The sequence below is a fragment of the Xenia sp. Carnegie-2017 genome, unplaced genomic scaffold (assembly GCF_021976095.1).
Source record: "Xenia sp. Carnegie-2017 unplaced genomic scaffold, XeniaSp_v1 HiC_scaffold_25, whole genome shotgun sequence".
In the NCBI taxonomy this organism is placed as follows: domain Eukaryota; kingdom Metazoa; phylum Cnidaria; class Anthozoa; order Malacalcyonacea; family Xeniidae; genus Xenia; species Xenia sp. Carnegie-2017.
The window spans coordinates 2,226,005-2,247,365 of record NW_025813488.1 but is presented as its reverse complement, the minus strand read 5'-3'; the positions used below and the strand labels follow the sequence as shown (position 1 = coordinate 2,247,365).

At 35.5% G+C, this 21,361-nt stretch overlaps 4 protein-coding genes across 12 annotated transcripts in view; all 4 read left to right on the top strand.

Annotated features, from left to right (window-relative positions):
- Window positions 1–12,712, top strand: part of LOC124453199 — a 43,571-nt gene extending 30,859 nt beyond the window's left edge. For 6 of the 7 annotated variants that reach the window (XM_047003960.1, XM_047003965.1, XM_047003963.1 and 3 more), the window contains 2 exons: window positions 10,096–10,326; window positions 10,653–12,712. In XM_047003960.1, the coding sequence (XP_046859916.1) occupies window positions 10,096–10,326; window positions 10,653–11,402 (981 nt within the window). In that variant the 3' untranslated portion in view covers window positions 11,403–12,712. Of the gene's footprint in view, window positions 1–659; window positions 930–10,095; window positions 10,327–10,652 lie in introns of those variants that run through there. The other variant, XR_006951018.1, reaches the window with a different exon arrangement.
- LOC124453213 lies at window positions 8,569–9,790 on the top strand. Its single transcript, XM_047003983.1, has 2 exons — window positions 8,569–9,101; window positions 9,251–9,790. The coding sequence occupies exons 1-2, from the start codon at window positions 8,730–8,732 to the stop codon at window positions 9,446–9,448; spliced, it is 570 nt and encodes a 189-aa protein (XP_046859939.1). The 5' UTR covers window positions 8,569–8,729; the 3' UTR covers window positions 9,449–9,790.
- A 304-nt stretch (window positions 12,713–13,016) lies between the features above and the next one.
- LOC124453208 lies at window positions 13,017–15,304 on the top strand. Its single transcript, XM_047003977.1, has 3 exons — window positions 13,017–13,160; window positions 13,574–14,020; window positions 14,347–15,304. The coding sequence occupies exons 2-3, from the start codon at window positions 13,655–13,657 to the stop codon at window positions 14,806–14,808; spliced, it is 828 nt and encodes a 275-aa protein (XP_046859933.1). The 5' UTR covers window positions 13,017–13,160; window positions 13,574–13,654; the 3' UTR covers window positions 14,809–15,304.
- A 1,069-nt stretch (window positions 15,305–16,373) lies between these two features.
- Window positions 16,374–21,333, top strand: LOC124453104 (AP-4 complex subunit mu-like). 3 transcript variants are annotated; one of them, XM_047003858.1, is made up of 16 exons: window positions 16,374–16,510; window positions 16,624–16,706; window positions 16,855–16,961; window positions 17,079–17,175; window positions 17,285–17,398; window positions 17,468–17,533; window positions 18,113–18,178; window positions 18,342–18,459; window positions 18,636–18,736; window positions 18,804–18,919; window positions 19,327–19,374; window positions 19,522–19,572; window positions 19,746–19,851; window positions 19,922–19,977; window positions 20,066–20,185; window positions 20,956–21,333. In XM_047003858.1, exons 1-16 carry the CDS (start codon window positions 16,453–16,455, stop codon window positions 20,978–20,980), a joined length of 1,332 nt encoding a protein of 443 aa, XP_046859814.1. In that variant the 5' UTR covers window positions 16,374–16,452; the 3' UTR covers window positions 20,981–21,333. The 3 variants fall into 3 exon arrangements, with proteins under 3 accessions (XP_046859814.1, XP_046859816.1, XP_046859813.1); XM_047003860.1 differs by having other exon boundaries at window positions 17,468–17,539; window positions 18,825–18,919; XM_047003857.1 differs by having other exon boundaries at window positions 17,468–17,539.
- The last annotated feature ends 28 nt before the right edge of the window (window positions 21,334–21,361 follow it).

Below are 21,361 nucleotides of genomic sequence, written 5' to 3'. Positions count from 1 at the left end.
CTGTAGTAAAAGATATAGCATTAAAATGAACCTGTTCAAAGAATGGGAAGTGGGAAATGTACCTTCACTACAGGCTCATTTTATTGCTACACTTTCTAAACATGTTAAGCGTGTTGCAAAGACTCCTTTAATTCAATGTCAAAATACATAAATAGTACCTTAAGAGAGACTATTATTTAAAACGGCACGATGCGACAGATGTACACAAATAATTTTAGGTGTTTTCATTGGTTGCCATGTTGGTAGAAAGTCCCATTTTGAGCTCATGTTCTTCTGTTGAGCATATGGGCACCTTGACGTAAACAACCAGCTTGGGTGCTTTGACGTCAAATGAAAACACTTCTCTGTCTCTACAAAAGCTAAGAAACCATGGCTAATGGAGCATTTCCTTTTGAACAATAAATGGAACATTGTAGATGTAACACCACAAATTTTAGCCAAAAGGAAAGCTTACTATTAAAGCATGAAAATCATAGATTTACAAAGTTGGCATCGAGTTTTGTATTGTACGATACATGCAGGGTGAAAAAAGGTTTGATTTTTTCATAAAAACCGACGTACGGACGTAGACAAACAATCTTTCACAGAATATAAATTCCACTGACCAGTTATATAGCAATGATTGACCAGGTGGGAATATTTGCACTAACTAAGAGTAGATTTTCTCTTGTAGAAACTATCAGATCTCGCAACAGAAATGCTACCTTATGAAAGAATATGTACATTTGTAATCTGTTCATCCATGTAAGAATATTCATGTTTATTTTCACCGTGTATGCGGGTGAATAAGAAAGCCTGCTTATGTATATGATTAACAAGTGGATTACATTTTATCGTTGTCTGTTCAGTTATAAATACACGGTATGAAGTCATTTGTGTTAAGAACAAAAAAGTTGCCACGAGCCGCCATTAAAATGTCATGTTCAGTATTTGCAGCACCGTCTTTATTAACTACAAGACCTTTCACAAAAGAACACACAGCAAATTATTAGTCACAACTCGGTTGGATCTCAGTCGGAATGTGCTTTCTACTAGATGGTGTGTCTAGGGGAGTCGACTTTGACGTTTTGTATATATCACAGTCTATATTTGTTGACAGCACGTCAACATCGTCGAATTCAGTTATAGCAATGGTTAACTAGGTTGAAATATGTGCACAAATCTGGAGAAGATTTTCTCCTTTTCAAACTATGTTGCACCTGTATTGCTGTTTCGTGACAGTTTATATATAATTCTAATACGTTTATCCATGCCTGTGATATATATAAATATAACGTTTATTTTCATTGTATATGTGAATACATACGATAGCGTGTGTGTGAATATGTAATAAGTTTAAACATTTGAAAAGTTGTGCTGAGTTTTTGCCGAGAATGTCAAACCTACCAGGGCCGTCCCGCTAGAGCGCTAGTTGAGGGGGTGTATATTCATATATTCCTTGTGCCCAACTGATTTCTTCAGAAATCCAATTCACGTTTAAAAGAAATCATTAGGAGAACAGATTTAAAAGAAATCGTTACAGATGAATAGATGAATATCCAACCACCCCCAACCTCAATCATCGCTCAAGCGTCGGCCCCGGACCCTGCTCGACCATTAATTAAAACACTTAAGGTTGATTTCCATTCAGTGTAAATTGCCGCGCGATCGACTTTTTGCGATCACTTTCTTTTGAACTGTGTGCAGCAATGTGAAACTGTTACAACTGGGAGCTTACAATAGTGATCTCAAATAGTCGCTCGCGCGACAGTTTGCTCTAAATGGAAATCAGCCTTTCCACCCGCATTCTAAAAGCTCACACACACACACTCAGTGAGTGCGACATAAAAATCACGCTAACTCATATCTTCATTGATGGCAAGATTTTCTCTACAATGTCTCAAATCTAGCAAGCAATGGAGTGAAAACGCCGTCTTCGAATAATTATGAGGCGATTTTCAAGCCCCATTTAGTGAATGAAAGTGAGCTTTCAGAATACAGACGTTAGCAGTGAGGCCATACATGCAAAATTTTACCTGACTTGGTCTGATGAGCTTAAACTCTCCCACCTGCTTTATGTGGTTGCAAAAAAAAATAAAGAAATAATAAAATTCAGAGCGAAGAGGTTGTATAGCTCATTCGACCAAAATTGCCATGATTTGGTCACAGTGGACATCAGTGTTATTGCAACAGCGCCTACATGAATTTCAACATAGAAGTACACACAAAAAACATTTAGTTGTCCTGAGAAATATTATTCATTGTACCAGATGATGTGTGAGGACGAGTTGAGACAGAGCCATTTTTTTCTGAATTGCTGGGATTTGTTTTGTCAAAACGTAAAAAGTTTCCTGCTGAATGAATTTTCTCGTCTTTTCTGTTAGTTTCAATTACATGAGCATTGTTTCCATCCTTTGCAATATTTTTGTTATAACCTTTAAAATTGCTTTCACTACCAGGTGATACACAGTAGGGATGGCTGGAGTTCCTCTGTTCTGTTACTCCTGTCCAATTTACTCTCTCATCTCTCTCCCTTCTTGGTTGAGGTCCATTGTGGTATATAGTTGTGAATTGCTCCTTGGATGGCTGCGAAAAAACTTCGTGCTCAACTTCATTTGTCTTTTCAGGTAATTTGCTCATGAATAATGTTTTACCGCAACGCAAGAATTTTTCATCATTCTTTGACATTAAACTTGTTGTGTGATTGTCACCATCATGCACGTGTTGAGGTGGACGGGAAATTGATATAACCCTTACTTTTTCTCCCCCGAAGTCCTCTCGGGCTGGTTCGACAAGATGTCTGGAGTTGTTCTCACTGTCGCTTGTGGTAAAAACCTCTCGATCTGATACATTATCAAGATTGGCTTTATCGAAAAAGTCACTGGTTCTTCCACTGTACTTCATGTCATTCTCAAACATTTGAATTTTATTAAAACTCCCGGCTCCATTGTAAGCATTGTTGCTCTGAGAAACACTAACCTTGTCACGTGTCATTGATTCATTTGAAATGCGATACACTGGTTCCACTTTCCCCTTGTGTTTACTCGTTTCTTTTTCAAACTCCAATTTTTCTTCAGTAGGCCTTTTTGTTTTGTCAAAATGTAAAAAGTTTCCTGCTGAATGAAGTTTCTCGTCTTTTCTGTTAGTTTCACTCACATGAGCATTATTTCCATCCTTTTCCATATTTTTGTTATAACTATTAAAATTGCTTTCACTACCAGCGTAATACACAGTAGGGGATGACTGGGGTTCCTCTGTACTGTTACTCCTGTCCAATTTACTCTCCTTACCTCTCTCTCTTCTTGGTTTACCAATAAATATACGTTCTTTAGAGCTGCGTGAGGCTCCTTTATCATAATTTGATTGTGAACTTAAAAAATTGCTATGACCACCAGCGTAGTGCACCATAACGAATGACTGAGGTTCCTCTGTTTTTAATTTTTCCTTGCTCCTGGCTAACCCACACTCCCCATCTCTCTCCTTTCTTGATTTACTGGTAAGTTTACGCACGTTAGAGCTACTTGAGACTCTTTCATCATAATTTGATAGTGAACTTGTAGTGTCTTTGTGATAAAAACCTGAAAAAGATTTACCTTCGGTGGATGGTGTTTTCATGTTTATTGTTTATCTTCGACATAAGGAATGACAGAAGATACGGGGTTGATTCTTTTTTCTAATTGTGTATTATTCTTGGTATGTGTTTTTTTCTGATTCATTAAATCAACAGTTCCCGATGTTGTGCTCTGTTCTCTTGGGTAAGATCTTAAATTATTGTTTCCATTGTCGGTTTGGTGAATAACCTCTTGATCTGATGCATTATTGCCACGTCGAAAGTGTTTCATTTCATTCTCAAACATATGAATTTCATTAAAACTCTCAGCTTCTTTGTAAGCATTTCTTAAAATTACCTCATTCAAACGAAATGGACTGTTTCCTGGGACATAAACAAACTTTCCTTTTATTACAGGCCTTCGTCGATCAAGATGAAACAAGAAACAGTTTACTTCGACTTTATTCGTAATGTTTGCAATGAAAACAATATATCTTTGCAATCCCAAGTTAGGCATGTTATTCCAGACTGTATTTTCCTCACCGTTACTAGGTTTAAACAATCTTATCTTGTGGTGAGACTGCCATTGACCGACGTTACAAAGACCGTGGTTTTTAGTTAAATATGTACCTGCTTCATCAAGATAGTCAACATCCTGTATTAAAAATGGCAGTAAAAATGAACTATAATATTGTTCTTATCTCAGTTCAGTTTAAACATTTTATTTATCGTTTTACAATGACGCTTATTGCAGTTTAAAATTTACTGAGGTAAACGAGAGCGATTCGTTTAACTATTTTTTTTACTATCTCTTTGACAACTTTATAAAAAGGCTGTTAGCCGATAAAACTTGTACAACATTTGCTACTTTTCTTTTTTTACAAGACAGAAACAAAGTAACAAGAGGATAAAATAGTGGACAATTATATTATTTTAAATACACAGAATCATGCCATTATTCTCGGCATATGTTTCTAAAATATATATACTATTAACGTACTATTGAAATTTCAAATAATTAGGTCAAAGTAAAATATTTGTTGCATTAAGCTTTTGTAAATTTATATACTTACAGAGGCACTTATTTTTTTCGGTGAACATAGCTATGTGATTTTCAAATGTGCACTGAGCATTTATCAAGTATACGTTATAAAAATATTTTATACCTGATAAAACGATGTTTCGCCTCTTCTACATTCCTTCCCAGGACCGACAACAAATTGAATGACTGCTGTCGTTTCGTTCAACCATAACCCAAACAGATCACCGCCAGTTTCGATATTTTCATATTTCATAACCCATTCGTTGATCTGATATCGTTCTCCCTCGTTTATATAAACCGTGAAACTCATGACGAACAAAGGAAGTATTTTTTATCTTTTAGCTCAAGATGATCAACAATAAAAAGTTGCTTTGAATTAAAACACTTTGTTTCGATATCGTTTTAAAAGTGAAAATGGTCTTCCACGAATGAAGCGAGTTCTGAGTATTTTAACAAATGAAAGAACAGTTCCATTATCTCTCTTTGATTACCATTATTGCAAGTTTGTACAAAGACAAAAGGAACAGACATAAACCAGCGCAGGCAGTGACTTTTTAGCAAATTTACAGTATCACATGGAAAGTTTATACAACATGATCATTCAAATGCAACGATATGTATTAATTTTTTCGTTTCTTTTACTTTCATTTTTCGTTGCCTCTCTTCTTGGAAAAGTACAATGTAATTATAGTCGTTTACTGCACTAGTGCGTCTCTGTTCGTTTTGTCTTTGTACAAAATTGCAATAATGGTAATCAAAGAGAGATAATGAAACTGTTCTTTCATTTGTTAAAATACTCAGAACTCGCTTCATTTGTGGAAGACCATTTTCACTTTTAAAACGATATCGAAACAAAATGTTTTAATTCAAAGCAACTTTTTATTGTTGATCATCTTGAGCTAAAAGATAAAAAATACTTCCTTTGTTCGTCATGAGTTTCACGGTTTATATAAACGAGGGAGAACGATATCAGATCAACGAATGGGTTATGAATTATGAAAATATCGAAACTGGCGGTGATCTGTTTGGGTTATGGTTGAACGAAACGACAGCAGTCATTCAATTTGTTGTCGGTCCTGGGAAGAAATGTAGGAGAGGCGAAACATCGTTTTATCAGGTATAAAATGTTTTTACAACGTATAATTGATAAATGCTCAGTGCTCATTTGAAAATCACATAGCTATGTTCACCAAAAAAAATGTTTCGAATAAGTGCCTCTGTATATATAAATTTACAAAAGCTTAATGCAACAAATATTTTAGTTTGACCTAATTATTTGAAATTTCAATAGTACGTTAATAGTATATATATTTTAGAAACATATGCGGAGAATAATGCCATGCTTCTGTGTATTTAAAATAATATAATTGTCCACTATTTTGTCCTCTTGTTACTTTGTTTCTGTCTTGTAAAAAAAAAGTAGCAAAAATTGTACAAGTTTTATCGGCTAACAGCCTTTTTATAAAGTTGTCGAAGAGATAGTAAAAATAGTTAAACGAATCGCTCTCGTTTACCTCAGTAATTTTTAAGCCGCAATAAGCGTCATTGTAAAACCATAAAACAAAATGCTTAAACTGAACTGAGATAAGAACAATATTATAGTTCATTTTTACTGCCATTTTCTATTACAGGATGTTGACTATCTTGATAAAGCAGGTACATATTTAACTAAAAACCACGGTCTTTGTAACGTCGGTCAATGGCATTCTCACCACAAGATAGGATTGTTTAAACCTAGTCACGGTGACGAAAATACAGTCTGGAATAACATGCCTAACTTGGGATTGCAAAGATATATTGTTTTCATTGCAAACATTACAAATAAAGTCAAAGTAAACTGTTTCTTGTTTCATCTTGATCGACGAAGGCCTGTAATAAAAGGAAAGTTTGTTTATGTCCCAGGAAACAGTCCATTTCGTTTGAATGAAGTAATTTTAAGAAATGCTTACAAAGAAGCTGAGAGTATTAATGAAATTCAATGGTTTGAGAATGAAATGAAATACTTTCAACGTGGCAATAATGCATCAGATCAAGAGGTTATTCACCAAACCGACAATGGAAACAATAATTTAAGATCTTACCCAAGAGAACAGAGCACAACATCGAGAACTGTTGATTTAATGAATCGGGAAAAAACACATACCAAGAATAAGACACAATTAGAAAAAAGAATCAACTCCGTATCTTCTGTCAAAGCAACCCAAACAGAACCAATAAACATGGAAACACCATCCACCGAAGGTAAATCTCTTTCAAGTTTTTATCATAAAGACACTACAAGTTCACAATCAAATTATGATGAAAGAGCCTCACGCAGCTCTAAAGCACGTATATTTATTGGTAAACCAAGAAGGGAGAGAGATGAGGAGAGTAAATTGGACAGGAGTAACAGAACAGAGGAACTCCAGACATCCGCTACTGTGTATCACCCTGGTAGTGAAAGCAATTTTAAAGGTTATGACAAAAATATTGGAAAGGATGGAAACAATGCTCATGTGATTAAAACTGATAGAAAAAACAAGAAAAGTCATTCAGCAGGAAAACGTTGCATTTTGATTTAACAAATCCCAGCAATTTAAAGAAAATTGGCCATGTCTCAACTCGTCCTCACACACTAACTAGTACAATGAATAATCTGCCTCAGGATAACACTGCAACTAAATGTTGTTTGTGTGTATTTCTATGTTGTAATTCATATAGACAGACACTGTTGCAATAAACACTAATGTCCACTGTGACCATACATCATGGCAATTTTGGTCGAATGAGCTATACAACCTCTTCGCTCTGAATTTTTAATTTTTTTTTTTTTTTGCAACCACATAAAGCAGGTGGGAGAGTTTAAGCTCATCAGACCAAATCAGGTAAAATTTTGCATGTATGGCCTCACTGCTAACGTCTGTATTCTGAAAGCTCACTTTCATTCACTAAATGGGGCTTGAAAATCGCCTCATAATTATTCGAAGACGGCATTTTCACTCCATTGCTTGCTAGATTTGAGACATTTTTGAGAAAATCTTGCCATCAATGAAGATATGATCTTGCCTTTTAGACAGCGTGATTTTTATGACGCACTCAATGAGTGTGTGCGAGCTTTTAGAATGCGGGTATAAAGGCCGATTTCCATTCAGAGCAAATTGTCGCGCGAGCGACTATTTTAGATCACTATTGTAAGATCCCAGTCGTAACAGTTTCACAATGCTGCACAAAATTCAAAAGAAAGTGATCGCAAAAAGTCGATCGCGCGGCAATTTACACTGAATGGAAATCAACCTTAAGTGTTTTAATTAATGGTCGAGCAGGGTCCGGAACAGACGCTTTAGCGATGATTGGGGTTGGGGGTCGTTAGATATTCATCTATTCATCTGTAACGATTTCTTTTAAATCTGTTCTCCTAATGATTTCTTTTAAACGTGAATTGGATTTCTGAAGAAATCAGTTGGGCACAAGGAATATATGAATATACACCCCACTCAACTAGCGCTCCAGCGGGACGGCCCTGGTAGGGTCGACATTCTAGGCAAAAACTCAGCACAACTTTTCAAATGTTTAAACTTATTACATATTGACACACACGCTATCGTATGTATTCACATATACAATGAAAATAAACGTTATATTTATATATCACATGCATGGATAAACGTATTAGAAATATATATAAACTGTCACGCAACAGCAATACAGGTGCAACATAGTTTGAAAAGGAGAAAATCTTCTCCAGATTTGTGCACATATTTCAACCTAGTTAACCATTGCTATAACTGAATTCGATGATGTTGACGTGCTGTCAACAAATATAGACTGTGCTATATACAAAACATAGTGTTATACACGCCATATATAGTCAAATATATCTCAAACTATTTATTGTTGTTTAATAAACGTCAATGTGTAATATTTTAGAACAAGGGTATTTCCCTTGTTAACATGTCATTCTTTGCACTGTTTAACGGGAAAGTCCCTGGTGCATTATTGCGTTGTTTTATTTAAAATTTCCGGATTATTTTTTTCACTTTTCGGTTGTACGAATCGAATTTCTTGTGCACTCAACATACATGTCTTTAAAGGTTAAACAAATCGAATTTATCTGATCTTCATCATAGCTACAATACGGTTATTTGGTGTTCGATTTGAAATTTGACTGCGGTCTAAATAATGAGCGAAGGACAAGAGATCGCAGCCTTTAAAACAGTAAACTTACAAGATCGTTTAAAGGAAGAACAACGACTACTCGAAGGATATTTTTCTCCAAATAAGTATCCAATATTGACGTGTGATGAAAAATCGTGTTTTGAACACACTGCCAAGGTTAAAAATGGCAGATTGTATAAGCTTCGAGTTTATTTGAGCGATGATTTTCCCAAACGTTTACCTGACTTGGTTGTTTGTGAATCGCCTGAGCCAATGCCTTCCGAATGGACGGGTCCCAGGCATGAAACTCATACTTGGGGCTGGCAAAAATATGGCTTGCTACAGATTTGTCATTGGCACTGGGCTGCTTGGAAAGAAGAGAACAGAATTTTCCAAGTATTTAATTTTATTGCTACCTATTTAAATTATATTATTGAGGAATTACAAAAATGTGTCGTTTTATGCTTGTTTCGTTTCATATAGCTGTTCTCGCTGTGTTCTAAATATTAAATGGCGATAAAATACTTGTTGCTCTTTGATGCTAGGTTATTCAGAAAGGCGAAGAATGGCTTGAAGCTTATGAGAAATATCGTGAAACGAAGGAACTGCCCTTAGAATTGGAACAAATGGAACTTACTAAAGAAGAAACTGCGACGGAGTTTCAGCATTATATTGGCAATATTGTATTGAGTCACAGCTCAAATAGTTCTGTTGCAGCCAATGAATCGTGCATTTTGCTTTGAACGTGAAAGCGGCAGCAATTCTAAAACACAAATGATGCAAGCAGTATAAATAGAGTGTTCCAATAGACATCGAAATTTTGTAAACTATTAAATGATTTAATTCGTTGAAATGTAAAATTACCTACTACGAAAGGAAGGCTGAAATTTAATATTATCAAGCATACGCTGTTTAGTTTTACGATCCGATATATTTGTGGTTCATGATGGCAATTCAATAAATTAGCTTTTGTTTTGTTCCTTTTATAGTATGGAGTCGGTTGTTCCAAAAACTGATTCTCATCGTTGACTGAGATTTAACCCAATGCCTATTTAATATTCATCAATAAATATTTATGTTAATTCTTTCTGTCTTTTAATTTCATTTTTTTGTCTTTCTTCCTGGAAAACAACGTTAAACTTTACATATTACATTGAAGCTTCCTTGTATAAGCCACCAAAGTATATATTGGTTTTTGTTTGTTTCGCTTTCGTGTAGATTGTAATAAACGATAGTGGTCAAAGAAAGATAGTGAAACTGTCAGAGTTTAATGAAATAGCCGATTTTATCTCTATCAAGCTTTACCTGCGAAAAATCACTGTCACTTCTCAATTCTCAACTAATGAAAACGAAACAAAGTGTTTTAATTCGAAACAAATTTTTATTGTAGATCATCTTGAGCTACAAGATAAAAAAAATACTTCCTTTGTTCGTCATGAGTTTCACGGTTTATATAAACGAGGGAGAACGATATCAGATCAACGAATGGGTTATGAAATATGAAGATATCGAAACTGGCGGTGATTTGTTTGGGTTATGGTTGAACGAAACGACAGCAGTCATTCAATTTGTTGTCGGTCCTGGAAAGAAAAGTAGGAGAGACGAAACATCGTTTTATCAGGTATAAAATATTTTTACAACGTATATACTTGATCAATACTTATTGGATATGCGGTTACTATGTAAAAAATTTTGTTCTTAATCGGCCAACTTCTGTTTAAAAAAGGATGACTTATGGCATATAACAATAGCTACTTCTTTATAGTTGAAATGATAGCTATTTACTATTTGTGCTTTTTCTCAATATCTCTGAAATTATAATTATGAAGGGTACAAAGTGTACTCTTGAAAAAGACAAAAATCAATTGTGAAAAGAATCAAATTTTTAAGCTGAATTGAGATAAGAACAATATTATAGTTCAATTTTATTGCCATTTTTAAATACAGGATGTTGACTATCTTGATAAAGCAGGTACATATTTAACTAAAAACCACGGTCTTTGTAACGTTGGTCAATGGCATTCTCACCACAAGATAAGATTGTTTAAACCTAGTCAAGGGGACGAAAATACAGTCTGGAATAACATGCCTAACTTGGGATTGCAAAGATATATTGTTTTCATTGCAAACATTACGAATAAAGTCGAAGTAAACTGTTTCTTGTTTCATCTTGATCGACAAAGGCCTGTAATAAAAGGAGAGTTTATTTATGTCCCAGGAAACAGTCCATTTCGTTTGAATGAGGTAATTTTAAGAAATGCTTACAAAGGAGCTGAGAGTTTTAATGAGTTTCAATGGTTTGAGAAGGAAATGAAACACTTTCAACGTGGTAATAATGCATCAGATCAAGAGGTTATTCACCATACCGACAGTGGAAACAATAGTTTAAGATCTTACCCAAGAGAACAGAGCACAACATCGAGAACTGTTGATTTAATGAATCAGAAAAAAACACATACCAAGAATAATACACAATTAGAAAAAAGAATCAACCCCGTATCTTCTGTCATTCCTTATGTCGAAGAAGAACCAATAAACATGAAAACACCATCCACCGAAGGTAAATCTTTTTCAGGTTTTATCACAAAGACACTACAAGTTCACTATCAAATTATGATGAAAGAGTCTCAAGTAGCTCTAACGTACGTAAACTTACCAGTAAATCAAGAAAGGAGAGAGATGAGGAGAGTGGGTTAGCCAGGAGCAAGGAAAAATTAAAAACAGAGGAGCCTCAGTCATTCGTTATGGTGCACTACGCTGGTGGTCATAGCAATTTTTTAAGTTCACAATCAAATTATGATAAAGGAGCCTCACGCAGCTCTAAAGAACGTATATTTATTGGTAAACCAAGAAGGGAGGGAGATGAGGGTAAATTGGACAGGAGTAACAGAACAGAGGAACCCCAGCCCTCCCCTACTGTGTATTACGCTGGAAGTGAAAGCAATTTTAAAGGTTATGGCGAAAATATTGCAAAGGATGGAAACAATGCTCATGTGATTGAAACTAACAGAAAAGACAAATGTTTTGCTAACCGTCGATCAGAAGACACGTGGAAGATGAGTGAAAACAAGATGGAGGAAATTAAACAGGATTTCAACTCTGGAACACATGCAACCGCCACAGGATATCCAAATTCAAGCATGAAGAGACTTGCTCAAATCTCTGTCGTTCATTTCGTAGGTTCTTTTGAGAGCAATGACTACGTTGTTACTAAGCAACCGTGTGAAGCTAACAGACGACAAAACTGCAATTCAGAGAAAATTGGCCTTGACTGGTACAATGTAGAAGCTACCCTAGTGTGAATCTCCAACTGAATCTTCGTGTTTATTTTGCTGTTAGCGTTCAGTGCTAGTGTGAGTGAGTAGAATTCGGGTATAATTGTTTTAAATGATGATAGAGTAGGGTCCAGGCCTGCGCGACAACGTTCATCGGGAGGTGGGGTGGAGTATTCATGTATTAAGTTGTGTCCGACTGATTTCTTTTAAATGGCTTTCTAAAGAAATCAGTTGAAAAAAATAAATATATGGCTGTACACCCCTCTCCCCCTCAACTAGCGTTCTGAGCTACGGTCTTGGCCCTGGTGGGGTCGACATTCCTGGCAAAACTTATTAAATGTTTCAAGCTATATTACATGCACACACGCTTTCGTATGTACCCACATAGACACTGAACTATAAATGTTATACATATCACATAGATAAACATATTAGAAAGATATATTTTCTGCCATGCAGCAACATTTCTGTTGCAAGATTTGATAGTTTCCACAGGTGAAAATCTACTCCAGATTGGTGCACATGTATGTCAACATTGCTATAACTTGTCAGTCGAGTGTATATTGGTCTCAGCTCTCAATGACCTTCTTATTGTGGACATTCATGGCAAAAACTGATCACAACTTTTCAAATGTTTTAACTTATTATAAATTCACACATGCGCTATCGTATGTATTGGCATTTACAATGGAAGTAAACATTATATACATGCATGGATAAACATCTTACAAAGATACATATATGTCTTGCAACAGCAATACAGGTGCAACTTAGTTTCAAAAGGAGAAAATCTACTCTAGATTTGTGCACATATTTCGACCTAGTCAACCATTATTGCAAGTGCTCAGTCGAATTTATATTGATCACAGCTGTCAATGGCCTTCGTATTGTGTTCGTACTTTTCATCTCTACACTATCTCCATTTCCTTCAAGAATTCACCCATAGGTAGAGATGTTCGTAGGTGAGCTTCGAAAGCTTCTAGCCATAGGCGTCCTTTCATGAAGACATCGTAAAGATTCTGTTCTTGTGGATTCCAGCACGAAGCTCTGTAGTGACATATTGTAAGGCAGCCATCGCGACGTTTTAAAGTATGTGTCAGGCCATTGTTTTCCCAACTCGGCAATGGCATGGTGGATTCTGTAATCACTAAATCAGGGACACTGTTAGGATAATCCTCCGGTAAATAAACACGTAATTTGTAATCGTTGTTATCATTTGTAGTCATTTTAACGTCGACTTTCGTCAGGCCATCCAACCACGTTACTCTTCCAGGGAAATATATGCTTAAGATCTCTTTTTCGTCCAAAATTCGACGATGTTGACGTGCTGTCCAAAACATAGTGAACCATGCAAGTTTATTTTCAAATTTATCTAGAAGTATGTGTTTCACATCGAAAGAAATGTCCAATTGAAACTGCTTAATGGGCGATTTCTCAGAACTAGGGAATTCCCTCGTTAATCTATTATGTCATAGTTTGCATTATTTGATGGGAATGACCCATGCGCAGTTGTTTTGCATAAAATTTGCTGATGCGACATCATTTTTCTTTATTTGTGTGTCGACATTCAAAATTTTATATGTTTGTATAAAGAAAATTGAATTTATCTGACCGGCATCATACGATACGCCGATTTCGTTTTAAATTTGAAATTTGAAAACGGTCGTGTAAACAATGAGCCAAGAAATCGTAGCCTACAAACCAGTAAACTTACAAGATCGTTTAGAAGAAGAACAACGACTACTCGAAGGATATTTTTATCCAAATAAATATCCAATCTCGACGCACAATGGTAAACCTTGTTTTGAACACACTGTAAAGTTTAAAAATGGCAGATCGTATAAACTTCGCGTTTATGTAAGCGATGGTTATCCTAAATGGCTACCCGACTTGGTTGTTTGTGAATCGCCAGAGCCAATGCCTTCCGAATGGATAGGTGGCAGGCACAGCACTCATACTTGGGGCTGGCAAAACTATGGCTTGCTGCAGATTTGTCATTGGCATTGGGCTGCTTGGAAAGAAGAGAACACAATTTGTCAGGTAATTAATTTGCTTTCTTACCGTGCGAAGTCCATTTATGAATAATGGAAGATCATTTTGTGGTTGTTAGATTCCAGAATTTTTCTCTATAGGTCGATTTCCGTTCAGAACATATTGTCGCGCGCGGCTGTTTGAGATCACTTTCTTTTTAATTGTAAGCTCTCGACCGGAACAGTTTCACATTGCTGCACACAATTCAAGAGAAAGTGATCGCAAAAAGTCGATCGCGCGACAATTTGCACTGAATGGATATCAGCCTTAACGCCATGTAGAAAAATGTACAGTATATAAATAAATGATCTATTTCTGGCAACATTTTTGTCTAGGTTTTTTTGAAAGGCAAAGAATGGCTTGAAGCATACGAGAAATATCGTCTAACGAAAAAACTGCCCTTAGAGTTGGAACAAATGGAACTTACTGAGGAAGAAAAAGCAAAAGAAATGCATGTTCATCAAGTTTGCATGAAGAATTTCTTTCTTGAATCTTTTGCAAATTGGGTCGAGCTAATCAGAGCTCAAAATATTTTGTTGCCTCTACTGCCGTTCGGCCAAGTCCAGCCTTCTGAGCTAGGAAATGTCAACATTTCTGGAAGACTAATGATTCAAGCAGCGGAAACAGAGTATTCCATAGACAGCGAGCTTCAAAGACTGATGAATGACATCGCCAAATGTAAAAGTGCCTTCCCTGGTTGTGACGTTGTCGTTTCATGGAGTTTTATAAATGAAAAACTAAAATTCAACATTATTGAACCTATAGGCTATCGAATTTGGAATGGGATTTTACTTTAGTTCCAGCAATTCAACATGCTAGGTGAATTTACCTCATTTTTTAATGTGATAATTTTATGCAACCTGGGTTCTTCAAAGCACTATTAACTCTTATCCTGGTTTGAGATTTAACATATGTTTTACGGTTTACTAAAGCTTGTTTGTTCCGAAAATCCAAGGTTAATGTATCTATTCACATTGTGATCAAAATTTTAAAACTGCTCATTTTAACTTTTGATATTTCATTTTAAAAGTTTTCGTCCGATTCAAGGTTAAAACGTATAGTCCACCTTTGAAGAGCGTGCTATAAACAGGTTTAGCATATAAATATATCGATATGAAAATGGTAAGTCAAGCACAATACTCTTATTAATAATGTAACATAGATAATATATGCATATATATGTTCGTATAAAATATTTTATTCAATAATGAAATATTAAATGTATGTAGTTCGTGATCGTTTATATCGTAGAATGTAATAAATACTAAGTTATTTTACCAACAAGCGTATAAATTCAGTGTCCTATTTCCTGAGTTCAAAACATAGTTTCATTCCAACTGTGTTTCATCGTTTCACTAAAAGACAGCGTCGTTGAAAGCGTTCCTCATCTCGTTTCTCATCTTCCGTTAGCTCCATCTCTGGAAGAATGTCGCATATATATTTCCCAGTTTCCAAGTATTCCTCATAAGCTTCGAGCCATTGTTTTCCCTTCTCGAAAATATTATACAGCCTGACGTTTCGATAATCATGAGCCCAACAAGTCGGATGGTAAAAACATATTTGAAACAAACCGTACATTTGTGGCCATGTATGAGTTAAGTGAGTGCCTTGCCACTCTTGTGTTTTTGGCATGGGATCTGGCGAGGAAAATACGAGTAAATGTGGCATTTCCTCCGGGTAATTGTCACCGATGACAATTCTGAGACCGTATTCCGTATTTTTAGTTGTCATCACTTTTCTTTCGAAAGTCCTTCGTCCGTATTTCCATACTTTTAGGGGAAACTCTCTCCATAATAGTATTTCTCGAGCCGTTTTTTCTCGAGTCGCAGACGTGACCGTCGCCTTTGCGTAGACGGCTATTCACCATATTGTCTTCTTTCAATTGACCTTTCTTTCTATTTTGGATAAATAAACGTTTTAATTAAACGTCGTCAATATTTACCGTTTTTAGGGAATTCCCCTAAACAATTTTTATGACGTAGTATGATGTGTTTCCTTTGTGTACAAGTAGCAAAGGGTTCTTGGTATTGCATATAATGTTCTTGGAAACAAAAAATATTCACAAAAAAGATATTGTGCACGTCTGCAAACCAGAAATATTTATCAATACACAAAAGGTTATTTAAACACTTCCGCTGAAGATGGTTGAAATTTAAAATTGAATAAATCTGCGTTTTTCATCAAGCCTGCCTAACATTCAACATGTGAAATTTTTAAAGTTTTTTGTATGTTTCTCGGTATGTCTGATTTGGTAAAACATCGTAATATCATTCGTTTTGTGTTTGTTCAAACTCTTAGTTCAAGCTCTTTTTTGTTCAAACTGCTATCCCTTCCATTGATCCTTTCTAGTCGTAGCGATTTATTCAGTCAAGTGGAAACACAAAGAAGAAGAAGAATGTCTAATATAAAAGAAGTTTGAAAGCATTTCTTCAAAATTGCGAATGTTTTCTCAAGTTTTTGTTCTGAATGAAAGAGGAGACTCGCTTATTTTTCGCAAGTGTATCCTTACGACCGGCTGGAAAGTTCGTCATCCGTGTTTTTCATTGTCTTTGTATGCTTTTTAAGTCTGAATATTATTAATGATGAAACTTAACTATTCTTGTGAATCAAAGACCGGGGAGATGTCGAGGGCAACAGTACAGAGGTCTTCTACAATAGAATAAGGACGACCAGGGACAGTCAGCCACCATGCTTTGTGAGTGTTTGGAAATATAAACTTTCATGCTTTCTTCAATGAAAATTGCAAAACTAGTGCTCAAAGCAAGAGCACATTGTTTCGATGCAAAATATTTGTGCCAAAATAATTCTCTCGATGAACACTTGTAAACTTGTTTTTTATGCAGAATATAAATGGCGTCCACTATATTTATATACACACTGCTGGACTTTACTTTGTACTGAACACAAAAAAACAAGTTTCTCCTAACTTTGTTCTGGAGTTCTTACAAAGGTAATAGATTCTGACAGTGGTCAGAAATTTTCTTTGTTGCAATTCAAATTATGAAGATTTGTGAAGTCTGTTAATTTCTAAACCATTTTAATTTTCTTCATCATCATCCTTGTATAGATTTGCTGCCATATGCAAAGATTATTGTGGAACACTAAATGAGAACTCCATCCAGCAGAATTTTGTTCTCATTTATGAAATATTAGATGAAGTATTGGTGAGGTTTTCATCCGATGCTATAATATAAATATAGCATTTTGCTTGAAAATAAAGTCTGTACGTGCTTCATGATGTTATGTTAAATGTGATCATTGTGATACTTTTAGAACTATGGCTACATCCAAGAAACTAGCACCCAAGCCCTAAAGCCATTTATTCACACTCAGCCGAAGATTATAGAACCTTACAATAAAGCAGCCCAGTTTTCAAGTGGGAATTTGGTTTGTGGATGAGTAAGAAAACCGTTTGTTTGAGCCTTTACAGTTGACAGGAAAATCTCTTCCTTTTAGTTTGGAATTGATAAATTACACATCAGTGGGGATCCTTCGAAGAGATCAGTTGTACAACATGATCAGGTTATGGTAGGAATGAGCTTTAAAAGGAGATGCTAATATACTAAACTCAACTTGAAGACTTACTGAACAAAAAGGAACCACACAAAACCAACCACCCTGCAAACAGCACTGATGGAAAAAACATAACATTACACTGGGACTCTGCCGGCACAATCCATTACTTTACAGCACTGAGTAAAGAGAACAGCAGCTTACATTAGAAAGTTGGTATACCTACTTGGAACAGAACCCACTGAATAGATCACAATTACCAGCACCTTATTAACAGCCTTACAAACGCCTTATTAACAGCCTCAAACAAAGTAAACATGTCGCTTAAGACTAACCTATGGCCACAATACACAATTGACACCCATACATTTTCTGTACACACATTACAATGACATAAGAACCAGATAACATATATGACAAACCTGACGTTTACTCCTCGTTTGACTCTGAAGATGACTACCGTTAAGGTTGTCGAAACGTCAGCCAACAACAACAAAAACAGTCCTTCTCAGGACTCTACTAACCTGGACAATCTACATCTACAAACATTAGATAATTTTTCTGTTACTATTGCTACTATATCTCTAGATACCAAAGAAAGGTGAAATATTTTCTGATATTGTTGAACAACTGCTTGTACAAATTGACGAGAAGGTAAGGAAAAATGGTTCATCAAAGTTGAAGTTCACTTTATAAGATTGAAATATCATATCAAGATCATCAAGATGTATTTTATTAGATTTAAATTGCAACTATCAAACTCGTGCATTTTTTCTCTGTCGACTTTGAACTATGTTTATCATGTTTAACGTTATAGGGAAACGTCATTCGTTCAGAAATCATTGGAAGTGTTACAGTGAGAAGTTTCTTGCCGGACGGATGCGTGTTGCAGTTTTCATTCTCAGAGAACCTGTACAGGCTACACCAACATAATGGTAGAGGGCACTATAAACACTGTCGTTTTTGGCGTGACTTAAATAAAGTATTATGATGAAAACGATAAGCACAAAGTATTTTTCTTTTCCTTCGTATTAAAAAACGATTGCCCAACATAAAATGGCCTTAATTCGAATTTTATGGTGGGCAATGTTTCTTTCTTTCTTTGTTGAAGGTTCTGGCCTACGACTGGAAGATTACACTTTTCATCCGTCTGTGAGTTGCGAGGATTTCGAGGACAGTGGAAAGTTGTCTGTCATATCTCAGCTCGGCGAGGTTGGGTGTACATCTCGTAATAGTTGACTCGATGGAATGAAAATATAGAATGACCCATTAATTTTAGCATTTCGAACAATGTTTTCAGTTAAGGGTAATGAATTACAGAATGTCTGGTAACGCTAGTGTTGAAAGTTTTCCTTTTAATGTGAAAGTGATTCCTGAGGATTCTGATTCTTCAAGGTAATTTTACTTTAGCTAGTTTTTGACTTCGATAATTCATACAATTTCTTGTAGTCTTGAAGTCAATAGTGTTGCTAATAAACCGGTTGCACTTACATCAGCGAATGGTAATTTTTTCAAGCACAGTAAAAAAGCGTTTGCATTATTTTCTTTGCCGAAACTTTCTTATCGTTGAAATAACATTTATACTCGTGATTGCTCGCTTTGTTATGTACGTAGCCTTTTGCTTTTTAAGAAATTTTTAAAAATAATCTGAAAAGTTGTTATCCAAGAGGATGCTAAAGCAATTGACCTCAACTGTTGCAGACAAAGATTTTCTGTATGATATAAATGAAAGTATAAATGAAAGTAGCTGTTCTTTTGTCTTAATCAAATAGCTGTAACTAAATTTGCACTTTCTTTCTTAGAATTAAGAGCGTATGTTTACAAATACGATGCAGTATTTCTTCTGAAAAGTAAGTCTAAAAATGAGATGCGTTCAATGAATTTTACGAAGCGATTCGCCCGTTGTTTAAGTCTCTTTATGTTGCATCCATTGATCTGTTACACGCGCACATGTCTTCGTCTTTAACTTTGATGTTTATATTATTTTAATTCGTCAGATACGCTCACCATATTGAAGTTCACTTTTCAACTCCTCGAGATACGGAAAGGTGTGCTTTTGCGTACTATAAACTTTGCCATCCAGCATTAGCTCACACTCTCTAAAGATGTTTACAGTTGCAACTTGATTAGCTGTTGTTTGACTTGTAATTGACTGTCTCCCTTTCTCTACGTCTTTGTATCATGATTATAACGCATAGATACAAAGAAATTTTATTTTTAGCGTGTCATGTCCGGGTCAAGATGTTGAGTTTTCAAAGGAAACTGGAGTTGCGATTTGGCGCATATCGCAATGTCAAGGTGGTTCGACTATGAGGGCCCTTCTTAAGGTGGACTTCATCTCAAGTTGCTTGAGATTTCAAAAATGATTTGAAAATGCATTTCTGGATTTTGTTGCAGCTGCATGGAGAATTTGAGGAGAATTTCGACTGGAATCGTGAATTGAAATCAGTAAAGTTAGTGTAACAAAGGGAAAAAATTTGATTATCCCGACCGTTTTCATCCATGGTCATCTTCCTTATTGAAATTCACGTGTTTTTACAGTTTGTGCTTTGAGATTCCTTCGTATCTGTATTCGAAAGCGAAAGTGAGATCATTAAGAGTTTTCGGGGGATCAGGAAGGATAGAAATCACAAGTAAATGGAATCGATACATTACTTATAGGTAGGTATGAAGATTCAATATTGATTTGGATTGAACAACGTCAAACAATGTTGAACAACGTTTAACAAGGCTAAACAACGTTTAACAAGGCTAAACAACGTTTAACAAGGCTAAACAACGTTTAACAAGGTTAAACAACGTCAAACAATGTTGAACAACGTTTAACAATGTTGAACAACGTTTAACAAGGCTAAACAACATTTAACAAGGTTGAACAACGTTTAACAAGGCTAAACAACGTTTAACAAGGTTGAACAACGTTTAACAAGGCTAAACAACGTTTACAAGGCTAAACAACGTTTAACAAGGTTGAACAACGTTAAACAAGGCTAAACAACGTCAAACAATGTTGAACAACGTTTAACAAGGCTAAACAACGTTTAACAAGGTTGAACAACGTTTAACAAGGCTAAACAACGTTTAACAAGGCTAAACAACGTTTAACAATGTTGAACAACGTTTAACAAGGCTAAACAACGTTTAACAATGTTGAACAACGTTTAACAAGGCTAAACAACGTTTAACAAGGTTGAACAACGTTTAACAAGGCTAAACAACGTTTAACAATGTTGAACAACGTTTAACAAGGCTAAACAACGTTTAACAAGGTTGAACAACGTTTAACAAGGCTAAACAACGTTTAACAAGGCTAAACAACGTCAAACAATGTTGAACAACGTTTAACAATGTTGAACAACGTTTAACAAGGTTGAGCAATGTTAGACATTATAAATGCCATTCATTATCATTTATTTCAAATATTTTTGCAGTGATTCGTTCATGACACGATGGTAGCTGTTTTACGAGGATCGGAATTTTCCTCACCAAGAGAAAAAGTGAAAGCGTTGCTGTTTGGAATAAACGTTTTGACGTTGAATTTCTCAACTATATCCTCGGTTCTTATTTTCAGATTATGCTTGCAAAGTAAATATTTAATTCATAGTAAATTAGCAACACGACGATAAAATCGGGTGGCGTGTTGCCCACCCTAAACACTACACAAAGCCAGATTTCCTCATCTTCGTGACTTGTGGAATGGGCTGGCTAAAGGTGTGCGGGCATTCTCAATAAATATACAAACTTTACCACGATTAGTCTTGTATTAAATTTATTAATGGTAAACACAGGAACCACTTTTCTAAAACATATTTTGTACTGTAGAATCATTCTTCAAAC

Bases quoted from the DNA above. Each gene is read 5' to 3' on its own strand.
- LOC124453104 (XM_047003857.1), top strand. From the start codon at position 16,453: ATGTTTTCTCAAGTTTTTGTTCTGAATGAAAGAGGAGACTCGCTTATT. The intron at 17,399-17,467 runs GTTTGTGGATGA...TCTTCCTTTTAG, and splicing joins AGTTTTCAAGTGGGAATTTG to TTTGGAATTGATAAATTACA. The intron at 18,179-18,341 runs GTAAGGAAAAAT...TTAACGTTATAG, and splicing joins TTGTACAAATTGACGAGAAG to GGAAACGTCATTCGTTCAGA.
- LOC124453208 (XM_047003977.1), top strand. From the start codon at position 13,655: ATGAGCCAAGAAATCGTAGCCTACAAACCAGTAAACTTACAAGATCGT. The intron at 14,021-14,346 runs GTAATTAATTTG...ATTTTTGTCTAG, and splicing joins AAGAGAACACAATTTGTCAG to GTTTTTTTGAAAGGCAAAGA.
- LOC124453213 (XM_047003983.1), top strand. From the start codon at position 8,730: ATGAGCGAAGGACAAGAGATCGCAGCCTTTAAAACAGTAAACTTACAA. The intron at 9,102-9,250 runs GTATTTAATTTT...CTTTGATGCTAG, and splicing joins AAGAGAACAGAATTTTCCAA to GTTATTCAGAAAGGCGAAGA.